Source organism: Momordica charantia (assembly GCF_013281855.1).
Source record: "Momordica charantia cultivar OHB3-1 chromosome 7 unlocalized genomic scaffold, Mcharantia_2.0 BLBB01000007.1, whole genome shotgun sequence".
NCBI lineage: Eukaryota > Viridiplantae > Streptophyta > Magnoliopsida > Cucurbitales > Cucurbitaceae > Momordica > Momordica charantia.
Genome location: NW_028275165.1, coordinates 20,079,911 through 20,092,278, shown reverse-complemented (window position 1 = coordinate 20,092,278; position 12,368 = coordinate 20,079,911). Strand labels below are relative to the sequence as shown.

Below are 12,368 nucleotides of genomic sequence, written 5' to 3'. Positions count from 1 at the left end.
GTTTTCAAAATTTTAACACAAATTCTAAACTTAATAAAAACTCATAATATAAAATCATGGTTCAAATTGTGAAAGAAAAAAAATAAAGTTAAAAGGAATAAAATTGCCACTACAAGGATCAAAATGAACTAAAATTGAGAGTACAGACAAATTTTAAAAATACACTAATCAAAATAAAATTAAAACTGGAGACCAAACTAATATTTTAACCTAAACTATACGGGAATAAAAAATTGAACATCCAACTTTTAAACAACAAACAAAATACTTTAACGATGGAAAACTTCAGGAATTTTAAAATGAATTATGAACATCAAAATAAGAACAAAAAAAAATGTTCTAAAGCAAGAATCGAGTTGTTTACCAAGCCATAATTTCCTTTTCCTTTTTATTTTAAGTAAATTTTGGAATCTGGAGGGTCAAAAAGTTAAGTTAGTTACATTCAACGTTTAAAAGATTTTACATTTGATATTCGTAATTCGGATTACTGATGGCTCAGTGAAGAACCCTCCAAAAAATGAAAAATAAAAATAATAGAAATAATAATAAAAAAATTCCGCGAAGGATTCTCTGGGGACGTCATAGTGGTGACGACGACGACGACCAATTTTTGCAGCAAAGGGTCTATTTTTTCTGGTATTTGTCAAAGTGTCATGTCCTCAATTACTAATTAATTTTTTTTTAGCACGTCAGAGATGACTGATCGAATTTTTCTTTATAATTTTAAAAATTTCAATCTCGTCTAAATTTTAAAAACTCAATAATATATCCCCTAAACATATTTTTAAAACTCACTCACTTATCTTATGTTGTATTTAGCCCTAAACAAAAATTATTAACAATTATTGTCACCTAAATTGAAAATATACCATATATTTTAAAATTGAACACTCTAATATATCTTCTCACATATATTCATTCTCTAGAGGTCACAACAAAAGTCATTTCTAAATATTTAAATACGGTATACTTAGTTAGTTACATGAGTGAAAAATACTCATAGATTAATCAAAATTAAAGTTACCCCAAAACAACGATCAGCTGCTACAAAATACTGTCAAAATATCCCAAATTTAATCCTTCACATACATGGCTAAATCTAAGAAGAAAAAGGCGGCCCCATAGCATTGACACGCTATCCTTGACATCTCACCGCTACGAGTATTGTAGCGTTAACCACAAAACAAAAAACGCCCGCACGCCTCTTGATCTCTACCTATATGTTTGGAGCGTTAAGATGTTCTTTGTAGCATGGCACTAACCTCTCGGCCAGAATGGCCGTGTCCACCTATTTTTCATCCTCCTTCATCCCTACGCATCCAGACTCGTCTCCGACTTGTTTTGAGCTGCTTTAGCTCCACAAATCTCAACATATTTATTATATTTTATCTTTCATGGATCCTTAACACGCTTGCCTCTTTTAGGTTCACTATTTTGGTCGAATCTCATTTTTGAATGTCGTTTTAATTTTTGACTTTGATATCATATTGATATTTGTAAGATTCTATTTTAAAATAAGTTGCGAGAAGAAGAGTAACATCCTAATATTATAAATTATTGTTAAGTTCTCTATCTTTTCTATGGGAGAATTATATTTACTAGTCAGAACGTGAGTTTTATCCTAAATATAAATACTTGAAAGGCTTGATATTTTATTTATTGAAACTTTGGAAGGTAAAGCAACAATTATCGGTATAAATTGTAATCTGAAAAGAAAAGTGGACTTATTCGTATTGATCCGAGAGATGTTAGGCAAAGCAACAGTTCTCGGTATAGATACGTACCAAGCAAAAGCATAAGAAAGGTTCAAAATTTATTATTTTTTTTCAAATATTATACTTATCCTTACCCTATATATTTTATTTCGTTTACTTTTAAAATCCTCGTTCTAATCTTTATATTTTTAAAAGGGATCATTTTTATCTATTTATTTTCATTTTTATTTCATTTATTTCGATTAAAATTTTAGCACGACAATTCAATCATTAATTTTAGTCAAACATAACTATGAATTTGTATTAAAAAGTCCCACTATGTATAAATTAAATTTTAATCCTAAGTATATTTGAAAAGGATTTTAGAATTAGTAATTTTAGTAAAATAGATTTAATGATAATTTATTTTGTGAGGGTGATTTTTAGATAATTATTTTAACTTTTAGTTACACTTTTTCCAAGTGATTTTTGTATAATTAAAAAGTTTTGTCTCTCACCCTCCTCTAAAATTACTTAAGAATTATCAAGTATGTTATTTCAAAATGGTAGTAATTTTGATACGGGTAAAAAGGCTAAAATCACTCTCAAATACACCCTAATTTTATGTGTAAAAATTGATTATTTTCTCCCTAACTTTTAATCAGGTTCATTTTCGACGATAAGAATACAACTAAACAAATAAAATACTTATTAAATTCTTTAAGATTAGAAATTCATGATAACCTAATCTTAACATAACTCAACTAGTTATATATCTCTAATCAAAAATAAAAAATGTTTAATCTTACCTCTATATTGATTCGACTGACAAAATAACAATTAGAGCTTAATTCTCCGAACAAACCGTATTAAAATATACAAAACATTGAAAAAATTCCGAAGAATTGAAATGATACTTAAATAAGTTAAATACTCGTATTAGTTCCGTATAATTTTATGATTGCGATTTAGAGGAATTTAATTCGCTTGGGATTCCATTCATAAATAGAGATTCCCACGCAACTTGGGAAATGCTCCAATCGCAAGACAGACACTTGTGGGGGCGGAAGCAACAGATAGTAAAAAGTCGGTGTTTCAAAATAAAGGAATCAAATTCCACGCCCAGCCATCTCTTTCCAAACTTTGCGAGAAAAAATGTTTCTTTCAAATCTGAATAAAATTTTCTTCCATTTTTTAAATGCCAAATATCTTTTTTACCTACGATACGAATTTATTCTTTATGACTATTATATTTTCATTTAATTTCCTCGATCTTCGCTAATCCATAAAACTCAATCATTAATCAACTGAGAATCATGTTAATCAATGTTTATTATTGTGATCGAATATTTTGAATCTTTCAATTTTTTTTTATTTCTCTTCAAGCTATTTTAAAAGAGACATAAATATTATTAATTTAAACCAAAATGAATCATAAAGTTGTTGGTAAGAGTTTCTTTTAATATTCATCATTTCATTGCCAAAGAAAGTATAGTTCAACTGTCTCCAACCAAGAGGTTGTGAGTTCGAATCCCCTCCCCAACATGTTGTATTAAAAAAAGTAGTTAGTTGATCTATACTCGAGGCTCAATTGATGATTTAGACCTCTAATGTAGAGGTTATAGCTTGACTGATACCTTAGGTGACCGAAATAGGAGATAAAAGTCAACTTGTCTTCTAACTAAATGACTCGTGATCGACTTCTATAGATTGACTCGGCCTCTGCAACAGGGAGGTTCGATGTACAGTTATTTCAATGTGTACATCTTTATATTGACTCATCATCATCACCATGTCAGATGTCGACATGTGGCTGGTGAGAAATCACCTCTAACACTTAGAATTTCATTGGAGTCACAAAAATATTTTGAAAAAGTGAAAGAAAGTTAATTTAAAAGAATAAAATTGATGTTAAAAAAAGTCTTTAAATTACTTACCAACCATTTTTTTTTCTATGAATTGTTAATTTTATGCAGTAATAAAGTAACATATATCAATGTAAAAAGAAACTCATAGGAAAGAGAAACATAACGCTATGATCTCTGTCTCATGCAGTGGCTACAACAATACCTTTTCAAATGCGCCGTAAAAATTCCTGTGAAATCCAGCTGGGTTGGCCAACCCGAAAATTCAGAAATTGCACTGGTCCAGTAAGGCCCATCCTTCATCTCTCATCCCAGAATCAAGGCCCAATCGAAGCCCATTTCTAACTTTCAGGCCCAATTGCACAAAGTCATACTCGATGGTATTAAAATTTAAAAATAAAAGAAAATAAAAATAAGAAGAAGAAAGAAAGAAGGCTGATCTTTATTGTTAAGAGTAAAAGAAAGTGAAAAGGACGCATGTATCCTTTTAGCCAAAAGAGGAGAATTATAAGGGAGAGATAAAGGTAAAAGATTTGAAAATAAAATAAAATAAAATAATTAAATGACATATAGATATAAATGTTTTAATGGTAACATTTTAGTCGATGTACTTTCATATTAGTAACAATTTACCTGAACTTAATAGGTAACAATTTAATTTCTATAGTTTAAAATTTGTAACAATTTTGCTTATACTACGAAAATTCTCAATTTATCGATCTACATATATAAAAAATTTAACAAAAAAAAAAATTCACAATGGAGACTAAAACATTAAAAACTTTAAATTTCAAAGACATGTTACATTTTAAATTCCAATGACTAAATTGTTTCCAATTTAAAAGTTTGGGGACTAAATCGTTACTTCAATTAAAGTACACGGACCAAAAGTATTATTTAACCTATATAAAATTAATAAATTGGAAAAACATAAACTAAGATTCTTGCGGTTACAATTTAAAAAAGATGTTAAAGCTAAGTATTTCTTTTCTTCTCCTTAAATTCATTTAACATCAGTTTTCTCGTAACATTATGATAATTTATAATTATAATAATATTAAAATTTGTCTTTGTTAAGTTTAACTAATCAACAACGAATCCGGGCCAAAAAAATAAAAAAAATTTATCGGTCAATTTAGTTCCCAAGAAAGAAATCGCCAAAAAGAAGAGAGAAAAAAAAAATGGTGCAAGCACAACTTTCACTTGAGGAAAAGAAGTTGGACCTCCCATTTGGTAACAGAAAAAACTAACCTTTAAAATCTTTTCCATTTTCAGCCCTCTCTTCATCGCTATAAATTCACCTCAATTCCACACTCTCCTCAAACCAGAGCCCAAGGGGCATACCAATCTTCTCTCTACAAAGAAGCCCCAACAGCTCTGCTGTTTATGCAAAAAAGAAAAAAAAAAGAAAAAAAAGTTTAAACACCCAAAAGATTTTTTTCTCCTTTTTTTTCCCTTTTTCAATAAGTTGTTTATTCACCGTCCAAGATGTCTGGTGACGACGGTGGAAAGAAGACAATTGCGATCGTGAGCGTTTGCGCTCTGGTCGTTGTGGCGATGGTGGTGGCCGTCGTAGTCACCAACTCTAAAAGCGCTGCTCCGTCCGGTGGCGAAATTACAACTTCGACAAAAGCAATCAAAGCAATATGTCAACCCACTGATTACAAAGAAATTTGTGAAGAAAGCCTTACTAAGGAGGGAGTAACCAGTACGGACCCAAAAGAGCTGGTCAAGTCGGCGTTCAAAATCGCCACGGATTACGTAAACGGGGCGATTCAAAACTCCACGACTCTGAAAGAGCTGGCCAAAGATCCACGAGCCAACCAAGCCTTACAAAATTGCCGCGAGCTCCTTGAGTTCGCCATTGACGACATCAAAGAGTCGTTTGAAAGAATCGGCACATTCCAAATGGGCGAAGTCAAAACGTTCGTTGAGGATTTGAAAGTGTGGCTCAGTGGTGCAATGACGTACGAGGACACTTGTTTGGACGGATTCGAGAACACCACCGGCGAGGCGGGTGAGAAGATGAAGCAGTTTTTGAAGTCGTCTCAGCAATTGACCAGTAATGGTTTAGCCATGGTCACCGAATTGTCCAAAACTTTGGGAGATCTTCAGCTTCCCACATTGGGCCGACGGCTCATGGGCGAGGACGACATCCCAGAATGGGTCAGCGACACCAATAGGCGGCTATTGCAGGCTGGGCCACCTGCAGTTAAGCCCAACGTGGTGGTGGCGCAAGACGGAAGTGGGAAATACAAAACCATCAACGAGGCTTTGGCTGAAATTCCTAAAAAGAGTAACATCACCTTTGTGATCCATGTCAAGGCCGGTATTTACAAGGAAACTGTTGTCATTACGAAGGCTATGACCCACGTCACCATGTACGGAGATGGCCCCACCAAAACCGTCGTCACCGGTAGCCTCAACTACATTGACGGTGTTCAAACTTTCAAGACTGCCACATTTGGTAACTTCTCCATTTCTGCACCTATATATCTATATGCTAAACAACATTGAAAGAAACTAATTTGATTTGTGAAATGCAGCTGCCATCGGGGCCAACTTCTTCGCGAGAGACATGGGTTTCGAGAACTCGGCGGGGCCAACTAAGCACCAGGCCGTGGCGCTGCGAGTCCAATCCGACAGATCGATCTTCTACAATTGTCGAATGGACGGATACCAAGACACATTGTACGCGCAGACCCACCGTCAGTTCTACCGTGATTGTGTCATCACTGGCACCATTGACTTCGTGTTCGGAAACTCTGCGGCCGTCTTCCAAAACTGTCAGCTGGTGGTCCGAAAGCCAATGGACAACCAACAGTGCATCGTGACGGCTCAAGGTAGGCTCGAGGAGCGTGAGCCAACCGCGCTTGTGTTCCAAAGCTGCCACTTCACATCCGACCCAGCCTACTACCCACATAGAGCTGTGAACAAGGCCTACTTGGGGAGGCCATGGAAGGCATATTCTCGCACCATTATCATGCAGTCTCAAATCGATGACCTAATCCAACCCGAGGGATGGCTGCCATGGATGGGCACCTTTGGGCTTGACACATTGTTCTACGCCGAGTTGCAGAATACTGGACCGGGGTCGGACAAGAGCAAGAGAGTTAAGTGGGCCGGTATTAAGGAGATCACACCAGAGCAAGCCCTTGCTTTCACCCCCAAACCCTTCATCGACGGTGATGCTTGGATCAAGGACAAGAGACTCCCCTACTCATCGAATATGATGTTAGAACGAAGCCGCACTCCAGTACAATAAATTTAGACCCTATAAACGGGGTGATGACCAATTTTCCAGTGATTTATCTCTTGGGATTGTGTATAGTTTTTCAGTTGCACCCCAATCATTCATTCAATTAATTTGATTTAATTATATCTTGTTTCCTCTTGATACTTCAATTCTGAAAAAAAAAGTGACGCAATGCAATCAAACATGATAATTTAAGAAGATAAATGTCAGCGCAAGTCGATGAAAAAGGTAAAAATTAGTATACTTTTTCATGAAATTCAATCATTAATCAACCGTTGTTACACTCTTCCATAAATTCAATCATTAATCAACCGAGAATCGGTGGGTTTCACAAATGTAAAATGTTTTAAATATTTACGAATCTCAGTTTTTTTTTCCTTCTCCTCCTCTCAAATTGGCCTCATTTTTGTTGAAATTTTCTTAATATTTTAACAACGCACTAAGTCTTGGGAATTATTTATTTATTTATTAAAAATATATGAATGTATGTAAACTTGATAATTTTGTTAAATATTGCAATGTTTCTCATGGCGTTTATTTTTAATCTTTCAATTTTATTGTTTTTCGAGATATTTTAAAAGAGATAAAATATTACTAATTTATAATTTTATTGTAAATATTTAAAATAATAAAACATTTATGAAATATTATGTCAATTTTAGAAATTTCACTTTTTGATTTTTTTTCTAAACTATTAATATATTTTAATACATAAAAGTAATTAAGTAAAGCGACAATAGGAATTGAAAAGAAAAATCCAAATACACCTCACATCTTGGGGAGCTACCAAATCCTCTTGGTTTCACATCACAAAGCATCTTGATTTGTTTTTAACTCTTTCCAACCTACAGATTGGGAATGGGAAAAATACCTTATTTTGATATCACAATTGGACCACATCCTAACCGCGGGAGAGGAAAGCGGTGCAGGCAAAATAACCATTCATTCCGGTAGTTGATAGTGGAGCAAAGGCTGGATAAAACATGGATATGCATGCCTTATCATCCAAAAGGATGTAGAAACAGCGGGGTCGATCCCACATCTCATAGAGAGGAGGAATACCAGGGATGATAAGGGATTGCTGCAGGGTCAAGGAAAACCATTCAAGCGCCGAGATGGAGATGGCTCTGCTGCGAACCAAAAGTGTTCATTTTGAAACGTCAGACGATGATTAAATGGTTTGATATTTTTTTTACATGAACAATAAGATTTTCTTTAATTTTATTTTTTGTCTGTTTTTATAAATTCCGATCATGGTATGAGTCACTTTTCTAGTGGTCCACATCAATGCCAGTTTTGTCGAGCCCAGCTTTGGTCTCTGGTTTGATGGTTGTACGTGCTAAAAATCCGATACATTCCTGGGCTCATCGTTAAAAAGTCAACACAGGTAACATATTCCACTGTGGGCATATCCTTTAAAATTAGTTTTAAGTAGATAGGTTCGGTTATTTGAGTGTTTTGTTTGGTGTTTTTATATTGTATATTTGACTATGACATATATACTACTGAAGTATATGTGACATACACTATTGTGGTTATATAGGTCATAATCATATACATTGTTTATACTTATTTGGTTGTTATTTGTTTGTTCAGTTTTTGAGGATTCTATATCATATACTTGATGATGGATAAGTTAGAAAATAAGTATATGCTTTTCTTCATTGTAATTTTGTAGAAATTTTGAATGTTAAGCGTATTTGCTTTAGACATTCTAGAAAAATCATTAATTGATTTCAAATTTTAATTTAAAATTAGAAAGAATCTGACCCCAGGCATCATGAATGGGAGAAGTTTCTCGTAGATTATGCTATTTGATACTAATTGATACTAAATAGACTCAGTGAGATTTTGGTGTATACTATCATTTTTTTTTTGAAGTATGATATATATTATCATTGGAAGAACATCCTGAATATCGTTTTTCATTGATATTTACAATAGAGTCTTTATAAGAATATTTAAATGTATATTTGTAAATCTTTCTATAAAGAAATTTACGTTGGTTTTAGAAATTTCTATAAAGAAATTTTTGTGGTCATTTATATTGTCCACAAATTTATGTTCTACACCAATAAAAATATTTTAATATATATTTGTAAATCTTTCTATAAAGAAAAAAAATAATTACTGTGATGGAAATTTGAAGAACATGTTATAAGCCGAGGTTCTTTTTATTCCTTCATTAAATTGTTTTTCGTCACATCTCGATAGTTTATAAGAATATTTAAATGAGTTTTATTTTAGTTGGGTTTAACTAAACAAAAAGGCAAAGAAATCTGATCGGTCAATTTAGTTCCTCAAGTCAAGGAAAGAAATCGCCAAAAAAAAAAAAAAATGGCACCAACCTTGAATCCTACAAATTTCGATTGAGAAAAAAAAGTTGGACTTCCCATTTGGCAACAGAAATAACTGCCCTTCAAGATATTTTCCATTTCTACCCCTCTTTTCGTCACTATAAATTCATCTCAATTCCACACTCTCTTCAAACCAGAGCCCAAGGGGCAAACCAATCTTCTATATACCAAGAAGCCCCGGGAGCTCTGCTGTTTCAGAAAAGAAAAAAAAGACTTCTTTTTTTTCCTTTATTTTCCCTTTCAATAAGTTGTTTATTCGCCGTCCAAGATGTCGGGTGACGACGGTGGAAAGAAGAAAATCACAATCGTGAGCGTCTCTGCTCTAGTCCTTGTGGCGATGGTGGCAGCCGTTGCTGTCACCAACTCTAAAAGCACCGCTCCTGATACAGCATCCGGCAGTGAAATTACGACATCGACAAAATCAATCAAAGCAATCTGCCAACCCACTGATTACAAAGAAATTTGTGAAGAAAGCCTTACAAAGGAGGGAGTCACCAGTACGGACCCAAAAGAGCTTGTCAAGTCAGCGTTCAAAATCGCCACGGATTACGTAAATGGAGCGATTCAAAACTCAACGACTCTAAAAGAGCTGGCCAAAGATCCACGAGCCAACCAAGCCTTACAAAATTGCCACGAGCTCCTCGAGTTCGCCATCGACGACATAAAACAGTCGTTCGATAGAATCGGCACATTCCAAATGGGCGAAGTCAAAGCGTTCGTCGAGGATTTGAAAGTGTGGCTAAGTGGTGCAATGACGTACGAGGACACTTGTTTGGACGGGTTCGAGAACACCACCGGCGAGGCGGGTGAGAAGATGAAGCAGTTTTTGAAGTCGTCTCAGCAACTGACCAGTAATGGCCTAGCCATGGTCACCGAATTGTCCAAAACTTTGGGTGATCTTCAGCTTCCCACATTGGGCCGACGACTCATGGGTGAGGACGGTATCTCGGAATGGGTCAGTGACACCAATAGACGACTGTTGCAGGCTGGGCCACCCGCAGTTAAGCCCAACGTGGTGGTGGCACAGGACGGAAGTGGGAAATACAAGACCATTAACGAGGCTTTGACTGAAATTCCCAAAAATAGTAATGTCACCTTTGTGATCCATGTCAAGGCCGGTATCTATAAGGAACATGTTGTCATTAGGAAGGATATGACCCATGTCACCATGTACGGTGATGGCCCCACCAAAACTGTTGTCACCGGTAGCCTTAACTACGTTGACGGTATTCAAACTTTCAAGACAGCCTCATTCGGTAAGTTCTTCTTTTATGTACCTTTATATCTATATGCTCAAGGCCATTGGAATAAACTAATTTGGATTCGTGAAATGCAGCTGCCATCGGGGCCAATTTCTTCGCGAGAGACATGGGTTTCGAGAACACTGCAGGGCCTACTAAGCACCAAGCCGTGGCGCTACGAGTCCAATCCGACAGATCGATCTTCTACAACTGCAGAATGGACGCGTACCAAGATACGCTGTATACCCAAACCCACCGTCAGTTCTACCGCGACTGCGTCATCACTGGCACCATTGACTTCGTATTCGGAAACGCTGCGGCCGTGTTCCAGAACTGCCAGCTCGTGGTTAGAAAGCCAATGGATAACCAACAGTGCATCGTGACAGCCCAAGGCAGGCTCGAGGAGCGTGAGCCAACCGCGCTTGTGTTCCAAAGCTGCCACTTCACGTCCGACCCAGCCTATTACCCACACAGAGCTGTGAACAAGGCCTACTTGGGGAGGCCATGGAAGGCATATTCTCGCACCATCATCATGCAGTCTAAAATCGACGACCTCATCCAACCTGAGGGATGGTTGCCATGGATGGGCACCTTTGGGCTTGACACATTGTTCTATGTTGAGTTTCAGAACACCGGTCCGGGGGCGGACAAGAGCAAGAGAGTTGAGTGGGCCGGTATCAAGGAGATCACACCACAACAAATCCTTGCTTTCACCCCCAAACCCTTCATCGACGGCGATGCTTGGATCAAGGACAAGGGAATTCCCTACTCATCTAATATGATGTTAGAACGAAGCCGCACTCCAGTACAATAACTTTTTTTCAATGATTTATTTACTTGGGTTGTGTATATTCTTTTTTGTCTTTGACTCCAATTATTCATTCAATTAATTTGATTTAATTATGTCTCGTTTCCTCTCGAACTTTAATTCTGCTCAAATTGCAAGAGTGACACAAAATACAATTAATTTTCAGCATAAGTCTGACAAAAAGTTAAAATTGTTATACTTATCCATTAAAATTCAATCATTAATCTACCGAGAAGAAAAAGATCTGAGAATAATCTGACCCACTAATACCAATACCTATTGGAGATAATTTATGTATAAATTGACTCTAATATAGTTTCGTTTGTTTGGATTCTTATATTGGGCTGGGTGAGGCTACAACAATACCGTCTCAAGTAGGCCGTAACTATTCTTCGGAGATCCAGCCTAATAAGGACCACTCTCATCCTGAAATCGAGGCCCATTTCCATCTTTCTGGCCCAATTACACGGAGCCAATCGGAGTGCGAACGGATTGGCCCACTTTCTAGAGAGGCGAGCATGTGAGGAAGGGGTCGTGGCTACTTAACTTAATTTCTCATGATTTCAATTATGTTTAGTTTTTTTTTTCTTTTTAATTAAAAGGGAAATCTAATATATAACCCCAAAAAAATAAAAAAACGCACTTTAAATTTTAAAACACGTGGAATATATAAATTCCTGCTTGCAAACAAAAAACAAAGAAATTAAACCACTCATCACTTCGAAAACCAATGATAACTTTTAATACGCATAGATTCCACCCGATTGAAGGAAAGCCCTCAAACCAATATGGATATTGACCCGACCCAACTTATTTGACGGCTAGAAGGACCCACATAGCCACGTATTCATCTCATTCAAATTGTCACGTCATTGATTTTTTCAAACTACAAGGACTAAAAGAGACGCTTTCAAAGTACAAGAACCACTATAAACCACAGAGACCTATTTTAACCTTTTTTTTAAATCAATTGGAAAAGGGCAAAAATGCAACTTAAAAATTAATTGGGATAAAAAATCCGAGATAGTAATTTTAGTAAATACAAGAGGGAAAAATCATGAAAGTAAAAAATTTGAACATAAAATAAAAGTAAAATAGTTAAATGATATATAATTGAAAATATTTGAATTTCTCGTGGTCCACACAA

At 35.7% G+C, this 12,368-nt stretch overlaps 2 protein-coding genes across 2 annotated transcripts; both read left to right on the top strand.

The window, feature by feature from the left end:
• Positions 1-4,894: 4,894 nt before the first annotated feature.
• LOC111009624 (putative pectinesterase/pectinesterase inhibitor 28) lies at positions 4,895-6,938 on the top strand. The gene is made up of 2 exons (XM_022282763.2): positions 4,895-6,026; positions 6,106-6,938. Exons 1-2 carry the CDS (start codon positions 5,048-5,050, stop codon positions 6,822-6,824), a joined length of 1,698 nt encoding a protein of 565 aa, XP_022138455.1. The 5' UTR covers positions 4,895-5,047; the 3' UTR covers positions 6,825-6,938.
• A 2,378-nt stretch (positions 6,939-9,316) lies between these two features.
• LOC111009627 (putative pectinesterase/pectinesterase inhibitor 28) lies at positions 9,317-11,316 on the top strand. Its single transcript, XM_022282766.2, has 2 exons — positions 9,317-10,428; positions 10,509-11,316. The coding sequence occupies exons 1-2, from the start codon at positions 9,441-9,443 to the stop codon at positions 11,225-11,227; spliced, it is 1,707 nt and encodes a 568-aa protein (XP_022138458.2). The 5' UTR covers positions 9,317-9,440; the 3' UTR covers positions 11,228-11,316.
• The last annotated feature ends 1,052 nt before the right edge of the window (positions 11,317-12,368 follow it).

Bases quoted from the DNA above. Each gene is read 5' to 3' on its own strand.
- LOC111009624 (XM_022282763.2), top strand. From the start codon at position 5,048: ATGTCTGGTGACGACGGTGGAAAGAAGACAATTGCGATCGTGAGCGTT. The intron at 6,027-6,105 runs GTAACTTCTCCA...TGTGAAATGCAG, and splicing joins TTTCAAGACTGCCACATTTG to CTGCCATCGGGGCCAACTTC.
- LOC111009627 (XM_022282766.2), top strand. From the start codon at position 9,441: ATGTCGGGTGACGACGGTGGAAAGAAGAAAATCACAATCGTGAGCGTC. The intron at 10,429-10,508 runs GTAAGTTCTTCT...CGTGAAATGCAG, and splicing joins TTTCAAGACAGCCTCATTCG to CTGCCATCGGGGCCAATTTC.